The sequence below is a fragment of the Myotis myotis genome, unplaced genomic scaffold, assembly GCF_014108235.1.
Source record: "Myotis myotis isolate mMyoMyo1 unplaced genomic scaffold, mMyoMyo1.p scaffold_m19_p_5, whole genome shotgun sequence".
Classification (NCBI taxonomy): Eukaryota; Metazoa; Chordata; class Mammalia; order Chiroptera; family Vespertilionidae; genus Myotis; species Myotis myotis.
In genome coordinates this window covers 40,256,346-40,274,224 of record NW_023416357.1, presented here as the reverse complement: position 1 = coordinate 40,274,224, position 17,879 = coordinate 40,256,346, and the positions used below count along the sequence as shown (strand labels likewise).

At 44.4% G+C, this 17,879-nt stretch overlaps 1 protein-coding gene across 1 annotated transcript in view; it reads left to right on the top strand.

The window, feature by feature from the left end:
* ANKRD31 (ankyrin repeat domain 31) overlaps positions 1–17,879 on the top strand; it is a 139,147-nt gene that overhangs the window by 39,069 nt on the left and 82,199 nt on the right. Inside the window, exons 9-11 of the mRNA XM_036311078.1 lie at positions 5,409–5,677; positions 12,591–12,700; positions 14,732–14,887. Of these exons, the coding sequence (XP_036166971.1) occupies positions 5,409–5,677; positions 12,591–12,700; positions 14,732–14,887 (535 nt within the window). The remainder of the gene's footprint in view (positions 1–5,408; positions 5,678–12,590; positions 12,701–14,731; positions 14,888–17,879) is intronic.

Genomic DNA, 17,879 nt, shown 5'->3' with positions numbered 1-17,879 from the left:
TCACAGCAACTGGTTGTTCAGTTGTTCCGCCGTTTGGTCTATTTGCATATTAGGGTTTTATATGTATAGACTAGAGGCCCGGTGCACAAAAATTTGTGCACTCGGGGGGGAGGGGGGTCCCTCAGCCCGGCCTGTGTCCTCTCGCAGTCTGGGACCCCTCAGGAGATAACGACCTGCTGGCTTAGGCCTGCTCCCAGGTGGCAGAGGGCAGGCCCAATCCCTAGGTGCAGCCCCTGGTCGGGCTCAGAGCAGGGCTGATTGGGGAGTTGGGGCACCGCCCCCTGTCATGCACAGAGTAGGGCGGATCGGGAGGTTGCGATGCCACCCTCAGTCACGCTCAGGGTAGGGCCGATTGGGTTGTTGGGGCACCTCCCCCTGTCACACTCAAGGCAGGGATGATGGGGAGGTTGCGGTGCCACCCCGTCACGCACAGAGCAGGGCCAATCGGGTTGGGGCGCTGCCCCCTGTCACGCACAGAGCAGGGCCCATCAGGGGGGTTGGGGCTCCGTACCCTGTCACGCACAGAGCAGGGTCAATCGGGATTGGGGAGCTCCCACCCCCGGCCACTCACAGAGTAGGGCTGATAGGGGAGTTGGGGCACCGCCCCCTGTCACACACAGAGCAGGGCGGATCAGGGGGTTGGGGCGCCGCCATCTATCACCCACAGAGCAGGGCCAATCAGGGGGTTGGAGCGCCGCCACTGTCACACTCAGGGCAGGGCCGATGGCGAGGTTATGGCTCTACCCCATCACACACAGAGCAGGGCCTGTGGGGGGGGGTTTGGGGCGCCGCACCCTGTCACACACACAGCAGGGCCGATCAGGGGGTTGGGGCGCCGCATGCTGTCACACACAGAGCCGCAGGGCGATCAGGGGGCTGGGGCGCCACCCCCTGTCACACACAGAGCAGGGCCCGTGGGGGGGGTTTGGGGCGCCGCCCCCTGTCACACACAGAGCAGGGCCTGTGGGGGGGGTTGGGGCGCCGCACCCTGTCACACACACAGCAGGGCCTGTGGGGGGGGTTGGGGCGCCGCACCCTGTCACACACAGAGCCGCAGGGTGATCAGGGGGTTGGGGCGCCTTCCCCTGTCATGAACAGAGCAGGGCCGATAGGAAGGTTGTGGCCCCGCCCCTGTCACACACAGAGCCGCAGGGCGATACGGGGGTTTGGGCGCTGCCCCCTGTCACGCTGATCCCGGTGCCAGGAGGCCTCGCGGCTCCACTGATCCTGGTGCTGGGAGGCATATTACCCTTTTACTATATAGGATAGAGGCCTGGTGCATGGGTGGGGGCTGGCTGGTTTGCCCTGAAGGGTGTCCTGTATCAGGGTGGGGGTCCCCACTGGGGTACCTGGCCAGCCTGGATGAGGGGATGATGGCTGTTTGCAGCTGGTCACACACCCTTCAGGGTGGGGGTCCCCACTGGGGTGCCTGGCCAGTCTGGGTGAGGGGCTGAGGGCTGTTTTCAGGCTGGCGGGTGACTGAAGCTCCCAACTGCTCCTTTTTTTCTTTTTCTTTTTTTTTTTATTCTTGGCCAGCTTTAGCTCTGGCTCCAGCTCTGAGGCCTCTGCTGCTGAAAGCAGGTATCTGGTTTGTTTGTGTTCTATAATCGGAACACTGTATCAACTCCAGCTCTGAGATCCCGGCTCGCTGAAAGCAGGTTTCTGGGGTTTTGTTTAGCTTCTATATTTGTAACTATGTTTCAAACTTCAGGCTCAGAGGCCGGCAAGGCAGGCGGGGAACGTTGGTTTCCTCCGTCACTGAAGCAAGCAAGCCTCATGTTAGTTTCAAGCTGCCTGGCTGCCGGCCGCCATCTTGGCTGGCAGTTAATTTGCATATCGCCCTGATTAGCCAATGGGAAGGGTAGCGGATGTACGCTAATTACCATGTTTCTCTTTTATTAGATAGGATAATTGTAATCAATACATATAAACTATTACCAATGAAAATTATTAATTTAACGTTAAAAGAAACCATGATTAAATATATCACTCAAAAAATAAATAAATTAGAAAGAAGATTGATTTAGAACAAAAAAATTAAATACTCTTACACAGGTGTAATAAAAATATGGATCTTGTTACCTTGAGAAGCTTTGCAATCTGGATATATAAATAATTCAGGAAAGCTTTACATGATATTTATAAAAATACATTTCATCATGAAAGCTAAATCTATAATGAATTATTAAGGAGGGAAGTTAGAGCTATTCATAATATACTGTTAACCTTTTAAAATCAGTATAATAATTATATATTATCTTATTCCACAAAATATCATTAACTACTGCTGTCAAATAACAAAATATCTAGGCTGAATAGAACATAGATCTAGCCTAGTGTGATATCTCTACCTTTTGTATGTGTCTATGCTACCTGTTTCCTGTGAAAAAGCACCCAGGTTTGCCACTAAATTTTAAGGATGAATATTGATAAAAATAACTTTTACTTATATTCTGCTTAACTTAGGCTTTTATTTTTTGTTTATTTTTTATATTTTTTAAGCCATAATAAGAATATATTTTATTTCATATATGGGTTGGTTAAATGATAATACTTTTTTTTAAAATATATTTTATTGATTTTTTACAGAGAGGAAGGGAGAGAGATAGAGAGTTAGAAACATCGATGGGAGAGAAACATCGATCAGCCGCCTCCTGCACATCTCCCACTGGGGATGTGCCTGCAACCCAGGTACATGCCCTTGACCGGAATCGAACCTGGGACCCCTCAGTCCGCAGGCCGACGCTCTATTCACTGAGCCAAACCGGTTTTGGCTAAATGATAATACTTTACATTTAAAAAAAATTAACACATTAAAAAGTGTATCTCCATAAATGTACTTACTTGGTATTCCCAATAGCTCTGAAGTTAAAAAATATAGTGTACATTTAAATACAGAAGCTAAAAATTAACTTAGGCTTTTAAATATGCACTTTCTTTTATTATATAAACCAGAGGCCCAGTGCACAAATTGTGCATGGGTAGGGTCTATAGGCCTGGCCAGTGATCAGGCCTTCCAGCTGCCAGGTGAGGCCTTCCTTCCAGCTGCAGGTTGGGGCCTTCCTTCCCTGGCCGCTGGCTACCATCCAGGACCTTCCTTCCCCAGCTGCCAGCTGCTGGCCAGGGCCTTCCTTTCCCAGCTGCCGGCTGCTGGCCGGGGCCTTCATTCTGAACCACCCCCTGGTAGTCAGTGCATGTCATAGAGAGCGATTGAACTCCCAGTCTCCTGGTTGAACTCCTGAGGGGACATTTCGCGTATTAACCTTTTAAATATATACTAGAGGCCTGGTGCACAAAATTCGTGCACTGGGGGGTGGGGTTCCCTCAGCCCAGCCTGCCCCTCAGTTCGGGAGCCCTCAGTGGATGTCCTACCGATGGCCACAGTCTGGCAGCAGAGGCTCGGAGCAGGCGTCCCGTGTGTGTGTGTGTGTGTGTGTGTGTATGTGTATGTGTCTGCTGGGGACTGCCCCCAGCCGTGCCACATAGGCTCGGAGCAGTTGCCATGTGTGTGTGTCCCTGCTGGGGGTCTGCCCCCAGCCACATTGGAGGCTCAGAGTAGGCTGTGTGTGTGTGTGTGTGTCTGCTGGGAGCCTGCCCCCAGCCACACCATGGAGGCTTGGAGCAGGCGCCCCTCTCTGTTGATCTCTCAGGCTCCTGGCCTCTACTGTGTGTTATACTCTCCCTTGAGCTGTGGCCAGGTTGGGTGGCTGCCTGCAGGCCGTCCTTTCCTGCTCTGGGATCGCCACGGTGACCCAGGAGCAGGCCCACATGGGGGCTGCCTGCAGGCCGCCCTTTCCTGCTCACTTATCACTGGATCGCCAGGGCACCCGGGGTCAGGCCCTGCTGGGTGCTGCCTGTGGGCGGCACTTTCCTGCTCTCTAATCTCCGTGGGGTCCCAGATGGGAGCGGGGCTTAGGCGGCACACGGGGGTCCTGGCTAAGGGCAGGGCTGCACACAGGGCCCAGATGGCGGCTCATGCTGTTCCGCCCTGCCTGCAGTATGCAAATTAGCCGCCATCTTTGTTGGCAACTAATTTGCATATCATGCCGATTAGCCAATGGGAGGCATAGCGAAGGTATGGTCAATTACCATCTTTGTCTATTATTAGATAGGACTAGAGGCCCGGTGCACAAAAATCTGTGCACATGGGGGCTCCCTCAGCCCGGCCTGTGCCCTCTCGCAGTCTGGGACCCCTCGGAGGATGTCCATCTGCTGGCTTAGGCCCGCTCCCTGGGGTTTGGGCCTAAGCTGGCAGTCAGACATCCCTCTGGCAGCCTGGGAGCCCTTGGGGGATGTCCACTTGCCAGCAGGGAGCAGGCCTAAGCTACATTCAGACATCCTTAGCGCTGCTGAGGAGGCGGGAGAGGCTCCCGCCACCACTGCTGTGCTGGCAGCCATCAGCCTGGCTTGTGGCTGAGCAGAGCACCCCCTGTGGGAGCACACTGACCACCAGGAGGCAGCTCCTGCATTGAGCATCTGCCCCCTGGTGGTCAGTGTGTGTCATAGTGGCCAGTCATTCCCAATTGTTCGGTTGTTAGGGTCAATTTGCATATTACCCTTTTATTATATAGGATAGAGGCCTGGTGTACGGGTGGGGGCTGGCTGGTTTGCCCTGAAGGGTGTCCCGGATCAGGGTGGGGCCCTGCTGGGTGCCAGGCCAGCCTGGGTGAGGGGCTAATGGCTGTTTGCAGGCTGGCCACGCCCCCCAGTGGGGACCCTCACCCCATGGGGATGTGGCCAGCCTGGGTGAGGGGCTAAGGGCAGTTTTCAGGCTGGCCACACCCCTTCAGGATAGGGATCCCTACTGGGTTGCCTGGCCAGCCTGGGTGAGGGGCTGAGGGCTGTTTTCAGGCTGTCCACAGCCCCTTCAGGGTGGGGGTTCCTGCTGGGGTGCCTGGCCAGCCTGGGTGAGGAGCTGATGGCCGTTTTCAGGCTGGCCATGCCCCCAGGAGACCCAAGCTCCCAGCCCCTCCTTTTTTTCTTTTTTTTCTGCGATTTATTTATCTTCTATAATTGAAACTTTGTAGCCTTGAGTGGAGCCAAGGGCCAGCCAGGGAAGGTGTGAAGCTTTGCTTCCTCCATCACCAGGGGCAACCCAAGCCTCCTGCTTACTCCAGCTCCGTGGCTGCCGTCATCTTAGTTGGGTTAATTTGTCTACTCGCTCCTGATTGGCTTGTGGGCGTGGCTTGAGCATAGCAGAGGGATGGTTAATTTGCATGCTTCTCTTTTATTATATAGGATTACATACATTTTCATTATATTCACATATGTCTGGGTTTTTATACTTTCAACTTGTAAGAGGCATTTTTATGTACTCAAAGGACAAGATAAAACTTATTTCTCCTAGTTTTAATATTTTTGTATCATTGTAATTATTTGAATATGTATTTATTTATATTTTATTACAGACTCTAGAAGATCCAAATCCATTTGTATTGCAGACATTGGTTGATCAAAATGTAATCTTTTCTGATTCACTAAATAATAAGAGGAATTCAAATCCAGTGGAAAATAGCTCTGACCGGGACCCTCCATCTGTGTTAAGGAGATCATCCAGAATTAAAGTAGGCAAATATACAAAGCACAAAGATGACATGTATAAGATACCAGAAAAGATTTTACCCACAATACTTGGCTGTGAGAGTCAAGCAAAAAACTCTTCAACTGAGACTTTCAGGTATGCTATGAAATTATATTTATCTACCGGGTATGCTACAGACCTTATAGATAAATCTATGCTTGGGACATTGAGTCAGTGTATAGTTATCCCAAGTAAAGAACTTTACTTTTTAGTATTGGTAAATTTTTATCTTGCAGTTGCTTTTTTTTTAAGCTAGAAAACTCTTTTCTTTTTTTAAAATTTTGTTTTATTGCTTAAAGTATTGCAAAGAGTATTACATATGTCTCTCTCTTTTTTTTCTCCCCTTGATCTTCCCCTGACCTCCCCTACCCCCCAGTGTCTATTTTTTTTTAAATTAAATCTTTATTGTTCAGATTATTACAGTTGTTCCTCTTTTTCCCCCCCATAGCTCTCCTCCACCCAGTTCCCACCCCACCCTCTGCCCTTACCCCTTCCACAGTCCTCATCCATAGGTGTACGATTTTTGTCCAGTCTTTCCCCCCAAGAATTGTCAGTCCACTCCCTTTCCATGCCCCTGGTTCTATTATATTCACCAGTTTACTCTGTTCATCAGATTTTTTACTCACTTGATTTTTAGATTCACTTGTTGATAGATATGTATTTGCTGTTCATAATTTTTATCTTTCCCTTTTTCTTCTTCCTCTTCTTAAAGAATACCATTCAGCATTTCATATAATGCTGGTTTGGTGGTGATGAACTCCTTTAGCTTTTTCTTATCTGTGAAGCTCTTTATCTGACCTTCTATTCTGAATGATAGCTTTGCTGGATAAAGTAATCTTGGTTTTAGGTTCTTGGTATTCATCACTTTGAATATTTCTTGCCACTCTCTTCTGGCCTGCATAGTTTCTGTTGAGAAATCAGCTGACAGTCATATGGGTACTCCCTTGTAGGTAACTGACAGTCTTCTCTTGCTGCTTTTAAGATTCTCTCTTTGTCTTTTGCTCTTGGCATTTTAATTATGGTGTGTCTTGGTGTGGTCCTCTTTGGATTCCTTTTGTTTGGGGTTCTCTGCGCTTCCTGGACTTGTAAGTCTATTTCTTTCACCAGGTAGGGGAAGTTTTCTGTCATTACTTCTTCAAATAGGTTTTCAATATCTTGCCCTCTCTCTTCTGGCACCCCTATAATTCGGATGTTGGTACGCTTGAAGCTGTCCCAGAGGTTCCTTACACTATCTTCATATTTTTGGGTTCTTTTTTCTTTTTTCTTTTCCGGTTGGGTATTTTTTGTTTCTTCGTATTTCAAATGTTTGACTTGATTCTTGGGATCCTCTTGTCTGCTGTTGGATCTCTGTATATTATTCTTTATTTCAGTCAGTGTATGCTTAATATATTTCTAGTTGGTCTTTTTTCATATCCTCCAGGGTCTCACTAAATTTATTGGCGGTTTCCAAAAAATTCTTGAAAAACCTTAAAAGTGTGGTTTTGAACTCTATATCCAGTCATTTGCTTTCCTCCATTTCTGTCATTTGTGACCTGTTTCTTTGTCTCCACATTTTTTATGCTTCCCTGTGTTGGTAGAGTGGCTTTGTGTGCTAGGTGTTCTATAGGGCCCAGTGGCTCAGCCTCCCCAATTACCTGAGGTGGACACTCTTGGTGCACCCCTTTGTGGGCTTTGTGCACAGTCTTGTTGTAGTCTTGTTGTAGTTAAGCCTTGATTGTTGTAGTTATTACTGGGAGGAATTGACCTCCAGGCCAATTGGCTTTGAGAATCAGCTGTGTCTGCAGTGAGAGAACTTCTGTGCTAAAGACACCCTTCTGGGGCAAGACTTGCTTCAGTGGTACACTGGCTCTTGGATCTAAGGAGGTGCTAATCTAGCCTCTGCCTGAAGCTACCCAGCAGGGGCTACGAAGAGATCTGCAGATTCCCTTCCTTGTTTGGAGTTTGGAGGTGCCCAGATGAGGCCCAGCTGTGAAGCAGTGCAAGCTGCAGTGGGACCTTGGACCTTCTCTTGGAAGTTCTGGGTCTGTCTGGCCAGCTGCAATTTGTTAGGTAATTTTCAGATTGCAAAGGGCCAGGGCATTCATATGCAAAAGCCTCTGCCACAGTCTGGGTGGGGTGGGGTCTCAGGGAATCAACAGGGCGGAGCAAGCAGCTATGGCTGATCCTCAGCCCTGCTCTAAGGGGCCCCGAGTCTCAGTGTCCCGGTAATTGCTGCAAGCACCTCTGAGGGAAAGCCGCCCTCAAGTTCCGAGTTCTGCCTGCTGCCAGACAGTCCAGTTTCTCCCCGTATGAGTCCTGGGTCCCCAGAGACTTCCCGGAACCAGAGTTCAGAGCAGTCAGGGGCTTGTGACTCCCTCCCGATTCAAAAAGACAGCCATGTCCTCAGGTGCCAGCCCCTCTCTGCGCACACTCGAGCCTCCGTACCTCTGCACTTTACTTCCGCAGCTCCTCTGAGTCTCAGTGTGCTTTTCTCTTTCCTTCTAGTTGTAGAATTTCCACTCAGCCAGCCTTCCTGTGGTTCTGGATGATGTCCGTTTTGTCTTTCCGTTGTATTTTTGAAGTTGTTGTGCGAGGCAGCAGTTTCCGGTGTTTACCTATGCCGCCATCTTGGTTTCTCCCCCAGTGTCTCTTTTACTTTTTTATTTTTAAGACAAAGTAATGGAGACTTGTATTTCAGTCTAACACTAATTTTCTTTGTTTTGTTTTTTTTTAGTAAGTTTTAGATAACTCATCACCATACATAGTTACAGTTTTTTGGGTTGAGATGAGAACTTTTAAGATTTACTTTCTTAGCAACTTTCAAAAATCCAATGCGGTATTATTAACTACTAGGAGTCCAGTGCACAAATTTGTGCACCTTGAAAGTAACGGTGGGCCGCGAGGCTACGGTAGGCACAGGGTCGAGTCTTGGCCTATCCTCCATGCTCCTGCCTGGCCCCTCCCACTGTGACCACTGGTCCCCTCTCTGCCTGCTGCCCCAATCCCACCACCACCGCTCCCATGTGCTGATGGCGCCGGCCCTGCTTGCACCCGCTGACGGTGCGGAGCGATTGGGGCCAGCACTAGCAGCGAGTGCAAGTGGAGCCAGTGATGTTAGTGGGTGTGAGTGGTGGCTGCCAGCCCCGATTGCCCCTCAGGAGCAGGGGGAGGTGGAGAAGCCCTCAGGGGCAATCAGGGCCGGCAGCTGCCATTTGCACCTGCTGATGGCGCTGAGAGATCAGGACTGGTGCTGGGTGCCAGCAGCAAGTGTGAGTGGAGGCTCTGGCACTGGCTAAAGGTGTGAGCGGGGCTGGTGCTGGCAGTGGGTGCAAGTGGTGGCTCCGGTGCCAGCAGCGGGTGCTAGTGGGGCTGGCGCTGGCAGCAGGTGTGAGCACCAGGCGGGACCACAGCACTTGGGAGCAAAGAATTTTCAGTAACCACCAGAGGCTTGTCCTGATGACAGCAATCAGTGCCCAGCCTTGGCCTGGTGCCCCTGTTCACCTGCTCCCCAATTCCGCCGCGACTGACGCCCGCCATGTTCCGTGCACACCCCCTGGTGGTCAGTGCACATCATAGTGACCAGTTGTTCAGTTGTTCCAGTTCCACTGTTCAGTCTGTTTTCATATTAGCCTTTCATTATATAGGATAGTCACTGCTGTACATTATATCCCCAGGACTTATCTATATATATATGTATTTTTAAATTTGTTTTTTTTTTAAGAGAGAGAGAGAGAGAAAGGAATGGAGAGGGATGGAGAGATAGAAACATTTATGAGCGAGAAACATTATCGATAGGCTACCTCCTGCATACCCCCTATTGGGGATCAATCCCACAATCTGGGCATGTGCCCTGACCAGGAATTGAACCGTGACCTCTTGGTTCCTAGATTAATGCTCAACCACTGAGCCACACCGGCAGGGCTGGACTTATTTATGCGTATATCTCAACTTTTAATTACATTTTTTGGGGTGAACATTAGTAAATAAAATTGTATAGGTTTCAAGTGTACAATTCTAAAATACATCATCTGTGTATTGCATTGTATGTTTACCACCCAAAGTCAGATCTCCTTCTGTCACCATATATTTGTCCCCTTTTACCTCTTACTACCCCTCCCTTTCCCACTATACTATTGTCTGTGCCTATGAGTTTTGTATATTGGTTTTTCTTGTTTGTTCATTTGTTGCTTTCAAAATTGATATACAAAAATCTATTGCATTCCTATATACTAATAATACAATTTCAGAAAAAGAAATGGTAAAAACAGTTCCAGTTGCAAGAAAATTTAAAATAGCTAGGAATAAACTTAACAAAAGGTGGAAGGACCTATACACTGAAAACTACAGGACATTATTAAATGAAATTAAAGAATATACAAAGGTATGGACAGATATTCTATATGCATGGATTAGAAGAATCAACATAGTTAAAATGGCCATATTACCCAAAGCAATATACAGATTAAATACAATCCCCATCAAAATCCCAATGGTATTTTTTAAAGAAATAGAACTAAAAAAAAAAATCACCATATTTGTATGGAACCACAAAGACTCAAAATAGACAAAGCAATTCTGAAAGAAAAAAAAAAGGATAAAGTGGGAGGTATCACACTCCCTGACTTCAAATTATACTACAATTAGTTTGAGACACTAATCAAAACAGCAGTGGTATTGGCAGAAAAACAGACACATAGACCAATGGAACAGAATTGAGAGCCCAGAAATAAATGTGAACAAATAATTTTTTACAAAGAAGCCAAAAACATACAATGGAGAAAATGAAGCTTCTTCAATAAACAATGCTGGGAAAATTGGAAACCACATACAAAAAATGAAACTACACTATTTGTCACCATATACAAAGATCTATTTGTGTTATAACTAGAAGTGTATACCTTGTGACCACCTTCACCCATTTTATCCACTGATCCTGCAACCACCAATCTGTTCTCTGTATCTATGAGTTTGGGGTTTTTTTAGATTTCATATATAAGGAGATCATATGGTCTTTGTCTTTCCCTGTCTGACTTATTTCACTTAGCAATACCCACAAGGTCCATCCATGTAAAAATTGACAGGTTTTGCCCTAGCTGGTTTGGCTCAGTGGATAAAACATTGGTCTGCAGACTGAAGAGTCCCAGGTTCGATTCCAGTCAAGGGCACATGCCTGGTTTGTGGGAGACAGCCGATCAATCAATGATTCTCTCTTATCATTGATGTCTCTCTCTGTCTCTCTCTGTCTCTCTCTCTCTCCCTCTCTCTCCTTCTCTCCCTCTCTCCCTCTCTCCCTCTCTCCCTCTCTCCCTTCCTCCCTTCCTCTCTGAAATCAATGAAAAAAAAAAAGGCAGGGTGTTTTTTTCCCCCCCCCTTTCTATGGCTGAATGATATTCTGTTCTATATGTATACCACATTTTCTTTATCAAGTCATCCAACAATATAGATTGTTTTTCATGTCTTAGCTGTTGTAAATAATGTTGCAATGAACATGAAGGTGCAGATAGCTTTTCAAGATCGTGATTTTGTTTCCTTTGGATAAATACCTGGAAGCGGAATTGCTGGATCATGTGGTAGTTTCATTTTTAATTTTTTTTTTTAGGAAACTCTGTTCTGTTTTCTGTAGTGGCTGCACCAATTTATATTCCCAACAACAGTGCACAACCATTCCCTTTTCTATCTGCTCACCAACACTTGCTATTTCTTGTCTTTTGATAATAGCTACTCCACAGGTATAAGGTGCTATCTCATTGTGGTTTTGATTTGCATTTCCTTGATGGTTAGTAATGTTGAGTACCTTTACATATAACTCATGTACATCCATTGGCCATTTGGATGTCTTTTTTTGAAAAAGGTCCTTTTAGTTCCTCTCCCATTTAAAAAAATACGTTTTTTTAATTGATTTTTAGAGAGAGAGGAAGAGAGGGGGATAGAGAGATTGAAACATCAATGAGAAACATCATTGATCGTCTGCCTCCTACATGTCCCCTATTGGGGATCGAGCCCACAACTTGGGCATGTGCCCTCACCGGGTATTGAACTGGTGACCTCTTGGTTCCTGGGTCAATGCTCAACCGCTTAGCTGCACTGGCCAGGACCTCTCCCATTTTTAAATCATATTTTATTGGCTATTGAGTTGTATGTTTATATATTTTGGATTTTAACCCCCTTATCAGATATATGATTTGCAGATGTTTTCTTCCATTCAGTAGGTTGCCTTTTCATTTTATTGATGGTTTCCTTTGCTCTGCAGAAGGTTTGTGTAGTTCCACTTGCTTGTTTTTGTTGCCTTTGCTTTTGGTGTTAATTTCAAAAAATAATTGCCAAGACAAGTGTGAAAGTGCTTACCCCTATGTTTTTTCCTATGAGCTTTATGGTTTTAGGTCATACTCTCAAATCTTTAATCCATTTTGAGCTAATTTTTGTGTATGGTGTAGGATCATGATGCAGTTTTATTTTTTTGCATGTGGCGGTCCAGTTTTCCCAATACCATTTATTGAAGAGACTGTCTTTTCTCCATTGCACATTCTTAGCTCCTTTATCATAAATTAATTGATGCATGATTAGGTTTATTTCCAGGCTTCCTATTATCTGCATGTCTGCTTTTATGCCAATATTTTGTAGCTTTTGATCGGTGCCATACCACATGGCAAGTTCTTTTTCTTGCAAAGAGCCTGCCTCTTTTTCCCTAGAAGGTAAATAGAGTGGATAGTCGCATGTCAACTTGGAGAGTGAGGGGCAAGAGACTCAGAATACACTTGCAGGTGACTTCCCCTAAAGGAGAGAAGCACACAGGTGCCACAAAGAATAGGCTAGAAACTATAATGACTAGCATACCTGCCACAGATTTATCCACTGTTTTCTCAGGAGCCATCTCCTTATTTAAAATTGCTGTGCTGCTTGACAACAGCTCAGTAAAATACCTTTGACTTTTAAAAATTTAGTCAGAATTTGATATGGCTCTCTGTGAGTGGTTATAGAGAACATGAGAATAATTTTAAAAAATAAATTTTTAAAAAATGTATTTTTCAAGAATGCAGGGTACTGCTTTAATGATTGAAGGTAAAAGGAAGAATATGCATTCATCCAGACTGAAGAGTGAAGAACAAATCTGGAAAAATGGAAATATTAAGAGACAGAAAGGTGAGGAACATTTTATTTCTTTAAGTAGTTACTTACAGAAACATAGAATTCTGGTACTAAAAAAGATTTAAAGATTATCTATCTCAACGTTTTCATTTTACTGATGCGGCAATTCAAGGAGGTAGGTTAAGGACTTTTCCCAGCTATGCACAGCTCATCAGTAGCATAATTAGGACTTGATCCTGAACTTTTGGCTCATAGGCTGCTATTTTTTCTATACTTATTGGAGAGAATAGTTTTAGAACCCTTTTAAAACTTAGATGTCTGACTTATATTAATTACATAAAAAGGATATATTGGCTATAGAGGTCATCCCTGAAAAGTGAGCTGTCCCAGCACCATAACAGACCCCTAGTGCAGGGCCCAGAGCTGGGAAGAGAAGTCCCCATACTTCAGGCTGTAAAAACCATCAGGAATTGTGCCTGAGTGACATGGAGGCTGCTGGAGTCCCAGGCAGTTCCTCTTAAAGGGCCCACTCATTAACTTATTTGGACTTACTCCCTCTGAGCTACCTCATTGGGGCAGCAGCTTGAAAAGAACCAGGGACATAAGGGAGTAACTAATTGTCTGGCATCAGTGCAAAAGCTTCTGGAGAAGCTTTCTTCCAGACAAAAGTGCTGGTAGAGCCACTGTTCCTTTGCTGAGCCCTTCCCCAACAGAACTGACAGGTGGTGACATATCTGAGTCTCCATCGACTGGGTTCACACTTTTCATCCCATCCTGGTGATTCCCTGAGATCCTACCCTACCTAACTTGGGGGCTCATTCAAGCCGTTTCCAGTGGCTTTTCCATACAACTCTCCTCTCTTCAGACTTTCCTAAAATCTTTCAAACAAGAAGCAGCCACCTAAGTACACCCCATATATCTTGCTAAGTGGTACCAGGCCTAGCACTAGTAGCAGCCTGCCTTAGTTCAGAGCTTGGCCTCTCCTGAGTACCTCCAAACCCAAAACAAGTAGCAGCCTTCTGCAGATCACTCTGTAGCTTATGCCAGGTGGCCCCATGTCAACTTCTGCACAGCAGCTCTTCTGCTGTAGTCACAGCTGGTCCTCACAGCCAGTTGGCCTAGGGGTCAATTCCTCCCAGTGATGCCAACAGCAGTCAAGGCTCAACTACAACAGCACAGTGCACACAGCCCACACAGGGATGCACCTAAAGTGCCCAGCTCAGGTGACTGAGGAGATGAGCCATTGGACCCTCAGGACACCTAACACAAAGCCACTCTATTAAGACCGAGAGACATATCAACTCTACCTAACACATAGAAATAAACACAGAGAAGCAGCAAAATGTGTAGACAAAGAAACATGTTGCAGTGAAAGAATGGGAGAAATCTCTAGAAAAAGAACTAAATGAAATGGAAGCAAGCAAACTACCAGATATGGAGTTTAAAACAATGGTTATAAGGATGCTCAAGGAACTTAGGAAGAAATTCAAGTAACTTAGTGAAACTTAAAACACCATGACAAAGGACATTGGAATCATAGAAAAGAACCAGTCAGAAATTAAGGATACGCTAACTGAAATGAAGAATCAACAGTAGAATAGATGATGCCTAGAATCAAATCAGCGATTTGGAATATGAGGAAGCCAAAAATGCCCAATCAGAACAACAAAAAGAAAAAAAGAATCCAAAAATAAGAAGATAGTATAAGGAGCCTCAGATACAACTTCAAGTGTATCAACATGCACATCATGGTTGTGCCAGGAGAAGAGAGGGAGCAAGAAATTAAAAACTTATTCTCAATAAAGGTTTAAAAAAAGGAAAATCTGTTAATCTTCTCATATATGCACCTTTCATGGGTTTCAATCAACATAAACTGCTCAGATGATTTATAACTTCAAATTAATGTTTGTCTCCTTCACCTTATTTCATGTAGATGTTATAGTTGGGTTAATCGATGAAATACTCTTTCATAATACAGTGTATATCTATTCCGTTGACTGGATTCACTGTGTCATCTGTATTCCTCCTGATTTTCAAATAAGGATTATTATATTTTGTTTTCTTTTGTTCCTTCCCTCTTTTTAGAAAAAACGAAGATGAATAGCATACCTCTTTCTCTCATTAACCGGAGAAACATTTTTGGAGAGAATTTACTGTATAAGGCTGCTCTTCTCAATGACTTTCATCTTGTTCATCATTGTATTGAAAAAGGAGGAAATGTTAATCAACCAAGTTATGCTGGTAAGTTGGGGTTACCACCCACAGTTATTTTGAAAGTGGTTTGTAGTTTTAGATTAGTTACTACTATGAAAGTATGGTCAAGTGAGTCTAAGGCAAGTCTCAAACAAAAAGCTTCCAGGTAATTTTCCTGCACAGGTACTCTTCAACATCATCTCCCAGGGAAGTGGGAAGTGGAGGGAGCAAGAGAAGAGCATTATATTTCATCTTCAGTGATTATGCCTGCCTGGGGCCCACCGGGTAGGCTGTGTGCAGTGGCATTACAGAGAAGGATGGATCCTGAGGCTGGCTTGCTGCCTTTGCCTGGGCATTGTTACTATGCACCTCATATCTGAGTGGAAAATGAGGTCAAAAGCTGAAAGAAGCTAATGGTACACTGAACTTGGGAGAGGCTGATGATAAAATGAAAGATGTACAGAAGTAGCAGTGGCCAGGGAAATGGGTCAAAAACTAAATATTAGAACAAAATATTCTAGCACCCCTGTATACACTGGTTTTTGGAGCTCTGTGTCAAAAACCAGAAGATAGAGACCAATATTTATTTCATCTTATTTCACATTTACCCATTTGACAATCTCTTCGTTCATCAATCAATCCATCTTTATGTTGATATATTTCAAAGAAAGTTATAGACAGTATATTTTACCACTAAAGACCTCAGCATAAATGTCATTAATTACAGTTCAATAGTTTTTTCTTTGAGATAAAGTTTTATACAGTGAAATGTCAAATCTTAAATATACCATTTGATGAATTTTTTTTTATCTTTAAATTCTTTATTAGTTAAGGAATTACAAATGTGTCATCATCCCCTCCATTAACCCCCATCCTCCCCTCCCCCACTCATGCTCTCATCCCCCTGTTGTCCATGTCCATTGGTTTAGCTTATATGCATGCATACAAGTCCTTTGGTTGATCTCTTGCCCTTACCCCAACCCTCCCCTACTTTCCCTCTGGGGATTAATAGTCTGATTGCTGTTTCTCGGTCTCTGGATCTGCCCCTGTTCATCAGTCTATGTTGTTCTCTATATTCCACAAATGAGTGAGATCATGTGGTATTTATCTTTCTCTGACTGGCTTATTTCACTTAGCATAATGCTCTCCAGTTCCATCCAAGCTGTTGCAAAAGGCAAGAGTTCCTTCTTTTTTACCGCAGCATAGTATTCCATTGTGTATATGTACCACAGTTTTCTAATCCACTCATCTGCTGATGGGCACTTAGGCTGTTTCCAAATCTTAGCTATGGTGAATTGTGCTGCTATGAACATAGGGGTGCATATATCCTTTCTGATTGGTGTTTCTGGCTTCTTGGGAAGTGGGATCACTGGGTCAAATGGGAGTTCCATTTTTAGTTTTTTGAGGAAGCTCCATACTGTTCTCCACAGTGGCTGCACCAGTCTGCATTCCCACTAGCAGTGCAGAAGGGTTCCTTTTTCTCCACATCCTCTCCAACACTTGTTATTTGTTGATTTGTTGATGATAGCCAGTCTGACAGGTGTGAGATGATACCGCATTGTCGTTTTGATTTGCATCTCTCGTATAATTAGTGACTTTGAGCATGTTTTCATATGTCTTTCGGCCTTCTGTATGTCCTCTTTCGAAAAGTGTCTGTCTAGGTCCATTGCCCATTTTTTGATTGGATTGTTTATCTTCCTTTTAAGTTTCATGAGTTCCCTGTAAATGTTGGAGATTAAACCCTTATTGGTGATATCATTGGCAAATATGTTCTCCCATGCAGTGTGTCTTCTTGTTGTTGGTCTTGTTGTTTTGTTGATGGTTTCCTTTGCCGTGCAAAAGCTTTTTATTTTGATGTAGTCCCATTTGTTTATTTTCTCTTTAGTTTCCATTGCCCTAGGAGCATTATCAGAGAAGAAATTCCTTCGGCATATGTTTGCGATTTCGCTGCCTGTGGATTCCTCTAGTATTTTTATGGTTCCCCGTCTTATGTTTAAGTCCTTTATCCATTTTGAGTTTATTTTTGTGTATAGTGTGAGTTTGTGGTCTAGTTTCATCTTTTTGCATGTATCTGTCCAATTTTCCCAACACCATTTATTGAAGAGACTGTCTTGACTCCATTGTATGCTCTTGCCTCCTTTGTCAAATATTAATTGGGCATAGTTGTTTGGGTCGATTTCTGGGTTCTCTATTCTATTCCATTGATCTATATGTCTGTTCTTGTGCCAGTACCAAGCTGTTTTAAGAACAGTGGCTTTGTAATACATCTTGATATCTGGTATTGAGATCCCACCTACTTTGTTCTTCTTTCTCAGGATTGCTGCAGCTATTCGAGGTCTTTTTTTATTCCAGATGAATTTTTGAAATGTTCATTCTAGATCTGTGAAATATGCTGTTGGTAATTTAATGGGGATTGCATTGAATCCATAGATTGCTTTGGGTAGTATGGACATTTAGATAATATTGATTCTACCAACCCATGAACACGGTATGTTCTTCCATCTGTTTATATCTTCCTCTATCTCTTTTTTCAGTGTCCTGTAGTTTTTCACATATAAGTCTTTTACCTCCTTAGTTAAGTTTATTCCTAGGTATCTTAATTTTTTTGGTGCGATGGTAAATGGGATTGCTTTTTTAGTCTCCCTTTCTGCAAGTTCACTATTGGTGTAAAGTAATGCCTTAGATTTCTTGGCATTAATTTTATATCCTGCTATATTGCCAAATTCATTTATTAAGTCTACTAATTTTTGGATGGAATCGTTAGGGTTTTCTATGTACAGTATCATGTCATCTGCAAATAAGGACAGTTTTACTTCCTCTTTTCCAGTTTGGATGCCTTTTATTTCTTCTTCTTGTCTGATCGCAATGGTTAGTACTTCCAGTACTATGTTGAACAGGAAGTGGTGAGGGGGGGCATCCCTGTCTTGTTCCTGTTCTTAGGGGAAATGGTATTAGTTTTTGCCCATTGATTATGATGTTGGCTGTGGGTTTGTCATATATGGCTTTTATTATGTTGAGGTATGATCCTTCTTTTCCTACC